This window comes from Salmo trutta, chromosome 3, assembly GCF_901001165.1.
Source record: "Salmo trutta chromosome 3, fSalTru1.1, whole genome shotgun sequence".
Lineage (NCBI taxonomy): Eukaryota > Metazoa > Chordata > Actinopteri > Salmoniformes > Salmonidae > Salmo > Salmo trutta.
In genome coordinates, this window is record NC_042959.1 from 55,364,345 (window position 1) to 55,374,679 (window position 10,335).

General features: G+C 44.1%; 1 protein-coding gene across 1 annotated transcript; it reads left to right on the forward strand.

Annotated features, from left to right (window-relative positions):
- Positions 1-7,461: 7,461 nt before the first annotated feature.
- On the forward strand, positions 7,462-10,002 carry LOC115179464 (CD83 antigen). The gene is made up of 5 exons (XM_029741019.1): positions 7,462-7,697; positions 7,788-7,924; positions 8,074-8,308; positions 8,476-8,576; positions 8,732-10,002. The coding sequence occupies exons 1-5, from the start codon at positions 7,670-7,672 to the stop codon at positions 8,882-8,884; spliced, it is 654 nt and encodes a 217-aa protein (XP_029596879.1). The 5' UTR covers positions 7,462-7,669; the 3' UTR covers positions 8,885-10,002.
- The last annotated feature ends 333 nt before the right edge of the window (positions 10,003-10,335 follow it).

A 10,335-nucleotide genomic window follows, 5' to 3' on the forward strand; every position in this document is an offset into this window, starting at 1 on the left:
GTTAAGAAAATGATATGTGTTAAAACCTGTTTGGGCTATTTTGGAAAAAATATGTGCCCATTTTTAACTGCCTCTTACACCAACTCAGAAGCTAGAATATGCATATTATTGTTCAGGTTTGGATAGAAAACACTCTTAATTTTCTAAAACTGTTTGAATGGTGTCTGTGAGTATAACAGAACTCCTATGGCAGGCAAAAACCTGACAAGGTTTCATGCAGGAAGTACCCTGTCTGACAAGGAGTTGTGCGTCTTGCATCTGTTTATTGAAAAGTAAGGATCTTAGCTGTAACGTGACAATTCCCAGGGCTCCGATAGGCTCTCAGAACCCGGGAAATACCTGAAGGTTGACGAGGCAGCCTCAGGCTGAAACACATTATCGCCTTTGGTAAGTGGCGGATCAGAGGACCTTTGAATGAGGCGCGTGCACGATTCGCTCCTGAGGAGAAATTTAATTCGGCTGTTTAGGCTCAATGCATATTCCCGGTCGGAATATTATCGCTTTTCTACGAGATAAATGGCATAAAAATTGGTTTTAAACAGCGGTTGACATGCTTCGAAGTACGGTAATGGAATATTTAGAATTTTTTTGTCACGCCAATGCGCCATGCGCGAGACCGTGATGTAGCATTCTGATAGTGTCTAGAACTCACGAACAAAACGTCGCTGTTTGGATATAACGATGGATTATTTGGGACCAAACCAACATTTGTTATTGAAGTAGAAGTCCTGGCAGTGTATTCTGACGAAGAACAAGCAAGGTAAGAACATTTTTCTTATAGGAAATGTGATTTTGGTGGTGGCTGACCTGGGTGGGTGTCTAAATAGCTAGCCCTGTGATGCCGGGCTATGTACTTAGATTATTGCAAAATGTGCTTCATCCGAAAAGCTATTTTAAAATCGGACATATCGAGTGCATAGAGGAGTAATGTATCTATAATTCTTAAAATAATTGTTATGCTTTTTGTGAACGTTTATCGTGAGTAATTTAGCAAACTGTTAGTAAATTCCCCGGAAGTTTGCGGGGGTTATGCTTTTTCTGAACGTCACATGCTAATGTAAAAAGCTGTTTTTTGATATAAATATGAACTTGATTGAACAGACATGCATGTATTGTATAACACAATGTCCTAGGTGTGTCATCTGATGAAGATCATAAAAGGTTAGTGCTGCATTTAGCTGTGGTTTGGGTTTATGTGACATGATATGCTAGCTTGAAAAATGGGTGTCTGATTATTTCTGGATGGGCACTCTGCTGACATAATCTAATGTTTTGCTTTCGTTGTAAAGCCTTTTTGAAATCGGACAGTGTGGTTAGATTAACGAGATTCTTGTCTTTAAATAGCTGTAAAATAGTCATATGTTTGAGAAATTGAAGTAATAGTATTTCTAACGATTCAAAAATCGCGCCACTGGATTTCAGTGGCTGTTACGTAGGTGGGACGAGTTCGTCCCACATGCGCCAGAGAGGTTAAGTTAACAATAAGAAATAAAAGTAACAAATAATTAAAGAGCAGCGGTAAAATAACAATAGCGAGGCTATATACAGGGGTCACCGGTACAGAGTCAATGTGCGGGCGGGGGCACCAGTTAGTCAAGGTAATATGTACATGTAGGTAGAGATAAAGTGACTATGCATATTGTCACTCCTGCTCCTGCCAGGCTGCCCTGCATTACGCACTCCTGCCACCATCATTACGCACACCTGCCTTCCCTCGTCACGCGCATCAGTGATCTATTGGAATCACCTCTTTATTACCTCGCCTATATTTGTCAGTTCCCCGCTGCTGCATTAACTTTCGTATGTCATTTGTTACCTGGTTCTGACACTGTTCTTGTCCTGTTCCCATGTCTGTCCTACATTAAATGTTCAACTTCCTGTACCTGCTTCTCATCTCCGGCGTTGGTTCTTACAGAATGCAGCAGCCAGCAAATGAAGCATTGGGGAGTGCTGGCTTTCCGGTTGGTGGTGACGGGTACGTGGCCAACGCTGATGGAACCGGGGTTGCCTAAGCCGGCTCGCCGGGCTCCCATGCCTCGCAAGGCTCCCATGCCTCGTCTGGATTTTACACCCAGCCGGCCGGCTTGTCCAGCGCCCGTGCCCAGGTGGGGGGGGGGGGGGGGGGGGGGGGAACTGTCACGCCTGCTCCCGCTCTTCCCCCTGGTGATCGGGGGCGCCAGGGTGCCCTGCATTACGCACTCCTGCCACCATTACGCACACCTGCCTTCCCTCGTCATGCGCATCAGAAATCTAATCTATTGGGCTCAATCCCCTGTTTATTACCTCCCCTATATTTGTCAGTTCCCCAGCTCTGTTCCCCGCTGCTGCATTAATGTTCGTATGTCATGTGTTACCTGGTTCGGACGCTGTTCTTGTCCTGTTCCATGTCTGTCCTACTTTAAAATGTTCAAAGGGTGGCTGGAGTCTTCGACAATTTTCAGGGCCTTCCTCTTGACACCGCCTGGTATAGAGGTCCTGGATGGCAGGAAGGTTTCCCCCTGTGATTTACTGGGCTGTACGCACTACCCTCTGTAGTGACTTGCGGTCGGAGGCAGAGCAGTTGCCATACCAGGCAGTGATGTAACCAGTCAGGATGCTCTCGATGGTGCAGCTATAGAACTTTGAGTATCTGAGGACCCATGCCAAATCTTTTCAGTCTCCTGAGGGGGAATAGGTTTTGCCGTGCCCTCTTCACGACTGTCTTGGTGTGCTTGAACCATGCTAGTTTGTTGTTGATGTGGACACCAAGGAACTTGAATCTCTCAAACTGCTCCACTACAGCCCCGTCGAGGAGAATGGGGGCGTGCTCGGTCCTCCTTTTCCTGTAGTCCACAATCATCTCCTTTGTCTTGATCACGTTGAGAAAGAGATTGTTGTCCTGGCACCACACGGTCAGGTCTCTGACCTCCCTATAGGCTGTCTCATTGTTGTTGGTGATCAGGCCTACCACTGTTGTGTCATCAGCATGATAATGATGGTGTTGGAGTCGTGCCTGGCCATGCAGCCATGACTGAACAGGGAATACAGGAGGACTGAGCACGCACCCCTGAGGGGCCCCCAGTGTTGAGGATCAGCGTGGCGGATGTGTTGTTACCTACCCTTACCACCTGGGGGCGGCCCGTCAGGAAGTCCAGGATCCAGTTGCAGAGGGAGGTGTTTAAGTCCCAGGGTCCTTAGCTTAGTGATGAGCTTTGAGGGCACTATGGTGTTCAAAGCTGAGCTGTAGTCAATGAATAGCATTCTCACATAGGCGTTCCTTTTGTCCAGGTGGGAAAGGGCAGTGTGGAGTGCAATAGAGATTGCATCATCTGTGGATCTGTTGGGGCGATATGCAAATTGGAGTGGGTCTCGGGTTTCTAGGATAATGGTGTTGATGTGGGCCATGACCAGCCTTTCAAAGCACGTCATGGCTACAGATGTGAGTGCTACGGGTCGGTAGTCATTTAGGCAGGTTACCTTAGTGTTCTTGGGCACAGGGACTATGGTGGTCGGCTTGAAACTTTGTTATTACACTCACAGGGAGAGGTTGAAAATGTCAGTTGGTCAGCGCATGCTCGGAGTAGACGTGCTGGTAATCCATCTGGCCCTGCGGCCTTGTGAATGTTGACCTGTTTAAAAGGTATAACTCACATCGGCTGCAAAGAGCGTGATGACAGTCGTCCGGAACAGCTGATGCTCTCATGCATGTTTCAGTGTTACTTGCCTCGAAGCGAGTATAGAAGTTATTAAGCTTGACTGGTAGGCTTGGGTCACTGAGTAGCTCGTGGCTGTGCTTCCCTTTGTAGTCTAATAGTTTGCAAGCCCTGCCACATCCGACGATTGTCGGAGCCGGTGTAGTACGATTCGATCTTAATCCTGTATTGATGCTTTGCCTGTTTGACAGTTTGTCGGAGGGCATAGCGGGATTTCTTATAAGCTTCTGGGTTAGAGTCTTGCTCCTTGAAAGCAGCAGCTATACCCTTTAGCTCAGTGTGGATGTTGCCTGTAATCCATGGCTTCTAGTTGGGGTATGTACGTACAGTCACTGTGGGGACGACGTCGTCGGTGCACTTATTGATGAAGCTAGTGACTGATGTGGTGTACTCCTCACTGCCATCGGAAGAATCCTGGAACATATTCCAGTCTGTGCTAGCAAAACAGTCCTGTAGCTTAGCATCTGCTTAATTTGACCGATTCACTGGTGCTTCCTGCATTAGTTTTTGCTTGTAAGCAGGAATCAGGAGAATAGAATTACGGTCAGATTTGCCAAATGGAGGGCTAGGGAGAGCTTTGTATGCGTCTCTGTGTGAGGAGGAAAGGTGGTCAAGAGTTTTTTTCTCTCTGGTTGCACATTTAACATGCTGGTAGAAATTAGCTAAAACGGATTTAAGTTTCCCTGCATTAAAGTTCCCGGCCAATAGGAGCACCGCCTTTGGATTAGCGATTTCCTTTACGGCTAATGGCCGTATACAGCTCATTGAGTGCCGTCTTAGTGCCATTGAGTGCCGTCTTCTTCTACGAAGAATATAGATGAAAACTCTCTTGGTAAATAGTGTGGTCTACAGCATATCATGAGATACTCTCAGGCAAGCGAAACCTCGAGACTTCCTTAGATATTGTGCACCAGCTGTTGTTTACAAAAATACATAGACCGCCACCCATGGTCTTATCAGAGGCTACTGTTCTATCCTGCCGATATTTTGTATAACCCGCCAGCTGTATGTTATTCATGTCGTCGTTCAGCCACGACTTAGTGAAACATAAGATATTACAGTTTCTAATGTCCTATTGGTAGGATATACGTGCTTGTAGTTCGTCTATTTTATTATCCAATGATTGTACGTCGGCTAATAAGACCAATGGTAAAGACAAATTACCCACTCGCCACCGGATCCTTACAAGGCACCCCAATCTTCGTTCTCAATATCGCTGTCTCTTTTTCCTGCGAATGACGGGGATGAGGGCCTTGTCGGGTGTCTGGAGTAAATCCCTCTCGTCCGACTCGTTAAAGAAAAAATTGTCTTTCAATATGAGGTGAGTAATAGCTGTCCTGATTTCGGTCATAAGAGACGGTGGCAGAAACTTTATGTACAAAATAAGTTACAAATAACGCAAAAATAACAATAGCACAATTGGTTAGGAGACTGTAAAACGGCAGCCATTCTCTCCGGAGCCATTCATATTCCTCAGCTTTTCGTGTCACGGTAGGCACTTTGTTGATTTTTGATGTTCAGTTGTAGAACTTTTTATCTGTTTTCACTATTGTATCTAAGCTATTTATTTTAACATACATTGGTTAAAAGGACAAAACAGAAGAACGGAAGAAAAAAAACTAAAATACAAACAACTATTGGTCAAAAAGTACATGATATCACCATGTACCAGGAGTGAACTGTACTACACGGCCGAAAGTATGAGGACACCCTTTCAAATTAGTGGATTCGGCTATTTCAGTCACACATGTTGCGAAAAGGTGTATAAAATCGAGCACACAGCCATGCAATCTCCATAGACAAACACTGGCAGTAGAATAGCCCGACTGAAGAGCTCAGTGACTTTCAACGTAGCACCGTCATAGGAGGCCACCTTTCCAACAAGTCAGTTCGTCAAATTTCTGCCCTGCTAGAGCTGACACGTTCAACTGTAAGTGCTGGAAACGTCTAGGAGCAACAACAGCTCAGCCGCAAAGTGGTAGGCCACAAAACCTCACAGAATGGGACAGCCGAGTGCAGACGCACGTAGTGCATAAAAATCGTCTGTCCTCGGTTTCAACACTCACTACCGAGTTCCAAACTGCCTTTGGAAGCAAAGTCAGCACAATAACTATTCGTCAGGCACTTCATGAAATGGGTTTCAGTGGCAGAGCAGCCACACACAAGCCTAAGATCGCAATGCCAAGCGTCGGCTGGAGTTGTGTAAAGCTCGCCGCCATTGGACTCTGGAGCAGTGGAAACATGTTCCCGCGAGTGATGAATCACGCTTCACCATCTGGCAGTCTGACGGAAGAATCTGGGTTTGGTGGATGCCAAAAGAACGCTACCTTCCCCAATGCATAGTGCCACCTGTAAAGTTTGGTGGAGGAGGAATAATGGTCTGGGGCTGTTTTTCATGGATTGGGCTCGGCTCCTTAGTTCCAGTGAAGGGAAATCTTACCGCTACACAATACAATAACATTCTAGACAATTTGTGGCAACAGTTTGGGGAAGGCCCTTTCCTGTTTCAGCATGACAAGGCCTAAGTGCACAAAGCGAGGTCCATAAATAAATGGTTTGTTGAGATCGTTGTGGAAGAACTTGGCTGGCCTGCACAGAGCAGCTCAACCCCATCTAACACCTTTGGGATGAATTGGAACGCAGACTGCGAGCCAGGCCTAATCCCTAACATCAGTGCCTGACCTCACTAATGCTCTTGTGACTGAATGTAAGCAAGTCCTCTCAGCAATGTTCCAACATCTTGTGGAAAGCCTATAGCAGAAACAGGGGTACCAACTCCATATTAATGGCCATGATTTTGGAATGAGGTGTTCGATGAGCAGGTGCCCACATACTTGTCAATGAAGTGTGTATTTCCATAATTGTCTTTTAACTGAAATAACCAATACACTATAAGAGATGTTATTTAATCTGACACAGACAGCTACAATTACTCCAACGACCCACTCAAAACGTTTCGAGTAAACCAAATCTAATTAAGGAAGTCTGATCGCGGAATTCACTGGGAATTCCCCCACCCCAAACATTCACTTTCATGTAGCAAAAACAAGTCCAAAGGTTAATATAGTGTAGACCTATCTTAATATTTAGCCTATATTGTAATGTTGTATTTCTATTTATTTTAACACCTTCAACAGAAAGAAAAGCATATGCACGACACTAACGTTACTGCCATACATTACAAGCGCGTGCGTAAAATTGGCTTCTACAGGATATGATGCAATCATATAGGCAACAACTAATAAACTTCGGAATAAAGTATTGAGTTAACGTTCAGAAATAACAACCACTCCCAGTAACTATAATTCCGGTTTATCTTCAATTTAACGCAAGATTCATTGAAAAAAAACATACCCAAACACATCTGGAGAGTGAGCCAACGCATCGCCATCATATCTTCAGTGACTCAATCTGACGTAACTGGCGCGCTCGTCCATCCACACCAGACTCGATCAGGACACGCACGTGGAAATATCAAAACGAACTCTGAACCAACTATATTAATTTGGAGACAGGTCAAAACGCCTGAAACATTCATGCCAATTTAGCTACCTAATTTGCCCTGGGATATAAACATTGGGTTTTTATTTTATCTGAAATGCACAAGGACCTCAACTCGACAATTAAACTACAGATGGAAGGGTTTATAAACTAAGTACATTTCTAAGAATCTCTTCTTATTTTTTGACTTTATATGGCGGTTGGCAACCACCTTTAAGGTGCATTACCATCACCGACTGGTGGTGTGGACCTCAGTTCATCTTTCAATCACCCACGTGGGTATATTGTGTACATTTATTTTGCAGCGAGCGGTGGTCAGCATGTCTCATGTCTGCAGATTCGCAATCGGTCATGTGGGTGGAGGGAGTGAATGTGACGCAGTAGGGGAAATCCCAGTTTAACTTCTCTTTTCGGAAGTATATAAACTGCTACCTTCCTGTTCTAAATCGTCATCTTCATTGCTGTGTACTACAATTATGCTTTTTCAACTCGTCTGCATATTAGGTATGTTGTCATTTATTTTTAACAATGAATTTGATATTCCAATGAGGCAGGCTCACCTGAAATAATGATTTACCTTGTGTTTGTCTAAAGCTGCCTCTGTGCAAGGTGGCCTCACACAGGATAGGCCTACAGAAGAGGTGAAGTCAGTTTGTGGAGAGGACTCAATTCTGAAATGTAAAGCAATATGTAAGCCTGGGGTCCAATACCGGGCAGTGAGGTGGTACAAGGTAAGCTTTCAATTATTGTGATGGTACAAAACACAGTTTGTGCTATCTGACCAAATTCTATACAAGTGCAATATAAGCAAAAAATATACCGCACTGGTCCCAGACCAGCTGTTAAGGACATATAGTAACCTCACACCCTCTTCTCCCAGCTGGGTGAGGAGCCCTCTAATAAGGAGTCTGGTCTATTGATGAAGAGGCTATCACCTAACAGCACCACCCTATGGTACGCCGGTCTGGAGCGGGAAGTGGAACTTTTGGCTGATGATTCTTTCGATATCTTGCTGCCCAATGTAACGGCTGTTGATAGCGGGAGGTACAAGTGTCTCCTGGCAGCACCTGTAGGAGAGCAGAACCAGGAGGGGCAGGTTCACCTCAGAGTGACAGGTGAGTGTGTTCTACTCTCATTGTGTGCTTGTTTTGATATGTAAACAAACTGTATACTGCATGTGGATGTTTTAAATTGGACCCAGAGAGAGTTCATCTATGCTGCTAAATATGATTTTTTTAAATTCCAGTGACGCTCAAAGATTTGTGGATCATTTTTTTTGTAGGTTGCCTTGAGTCCACAGACCAATCAGAAGAAAGGGATACCATCCTAGTTCTTTCCATTGTGGGGCTTGTGGCGGCATTGCTGATATTCACCATCAGCTATGTGAGTTCCAACACTACCAACTGTTCCTCTATTATATTTTTAACAGATAAAAGAAACAAACATTTTATGGTGATGGTTTTCATGTATTCCATGTATTTAATTTTCTTTTAAATGTCTTCATATTATTTACTCAATAATCCTCATCTTTACCATAGGTCATCCTAAGGAATATGTTATTGCAAAGGAGTAAGAAGTATCCACAAGAACCACTTCTAGATGCACCCCTTGAGAAGAAAGATTTAATGTTGATTTACACTCCCGGGCCAAACTGGTCGAGACAGGGTTCCATAAAACATGTCTGTGTGTGAGAGCCTGTTCTGCTCATTGTATATTTGAATGTGAAGAGCAAATGCAGGGAAAGACTAGGGCACATTTGAAGCTGAGCAACGAGTCTATCATGCTGACCACACCGCTTGCGTTATGTGCGTGAGCGTGGCAAAATAAATGTACACATACCTGTTATTCAACAATTTCATCCAAACTGCTCGCGCGCATCAACGAGCGCCTGCGTAGCCAGGCTCTAAAATAGACGCTTTATGCGCTGCAAGTCCACTTTCTCCCATCTCCTCATTGGGTTTTCAGAGCATATACCCACATGGGTGATTGAAAGATGAACTGCGATCCACACTCTAGCCCAGTTGGTGGTGGTAATGCACCTTAAAGTTGGTTGTCAAACGCCATATAAAGTCAGAAGAAGACTGACGGAGGAGAGATTACTAGAAACAAACTAAGTTTACCCTTTTATCTGTGGATTAATTGTCAGAGTAGAGGACCTTGTGTATTTCAGGTAAAATAACAACCCAATACTTATACTTTCCAGGAGAAGAGTTCACCTCTAGAGCAGATGGAGGCAGACAACCCTCTGGGTTAGAACCAATATGTGTAGGCTTTTCAAAGAAATGAAACAGAAACAGTAGCCTACACCCTTTCACTCAGGCAGCCAAACAGCAGTACAGCCAGGCTAGAACAGCAGTTCTCCAGCAATGATTGCTCGTCTGCAGCGTTCACACGCCTGTGATGCGCAAGCAGCAGGGCCTGGTGAAGGGACCCCGCGATCTAAGCCCCAAGATCTAACCTCAATAAGGAGCTTCAGGAAGGGGTGCAGGAATGGCCTACAATGAGGGGTCATTCTGGAGGGTTGCTCCATGGCAACGTGGGGGTTAATTTCATTTACATTTGAGTCAACCCAGAATTGAAGTCGACATTGACTTTGAACTGGGAAATGACCAATGTGTACAGCATTGATCTTTTAGAATTGCATGCCTAATTCAATTCCTGTACTGACTGGTATTGAAATAAAATTGATTTAATTGCCTCCAAGCAAAATGAAAGTGGGCTTTGGTGAAAAGTATCTATCAGGTTTTTAAAATATTATCAGCAATTCTGTGGACACATTGAAAATAAAGAAGCCTTGTAAATAATTTTGTAACCAACTGTATCTGGTGTATGTGGTTTGAGGTGCTAAATGGCTTTTAACAAATCTCTACCTATTTCACAAGACACATTCTGTCATTTTTTATTTTAGTTATATACTGTACCTTGACTTTACAACATTGACAGGTGACGTAAATGACTAACATGCACATTTTGAGCCGGATGATCACAATTATCCTCAATTATATTTTTGGATAGCTGTTTTAATAGTTAAATACATAAATACCTCTTTGCTAATAATCTTTTGAGTGACAAACAATTGTGTGAGGTCTCTGTCATTGTCAAACACATTACAAAGTAACATCACACAGCATAAAATGGAAGC

Bases quoted from the DNA above. Each gene is read 5' to 3' on its own strand.
- LOC115179464 (XM_029741019.1), top strand. From the start codon at position 7,670: ATGCTTTTTCAACTCGTCTGCATATTAG. The intron at 8,309-8,475 runs GTGAGTGTGTTC...TTTTTTTTGTAG, and splicing joins GGTTCACCTCAGAGTGACAG to GTTGCCTTGAGTCCACAGAC. The intron at 8,577-8,731 runs GTGAGTTCCAAC...TCTTTACCATAG, and splicing joins TGATATTCACCATCAGCTAT to GTCATCCTAAGGAATATGTT.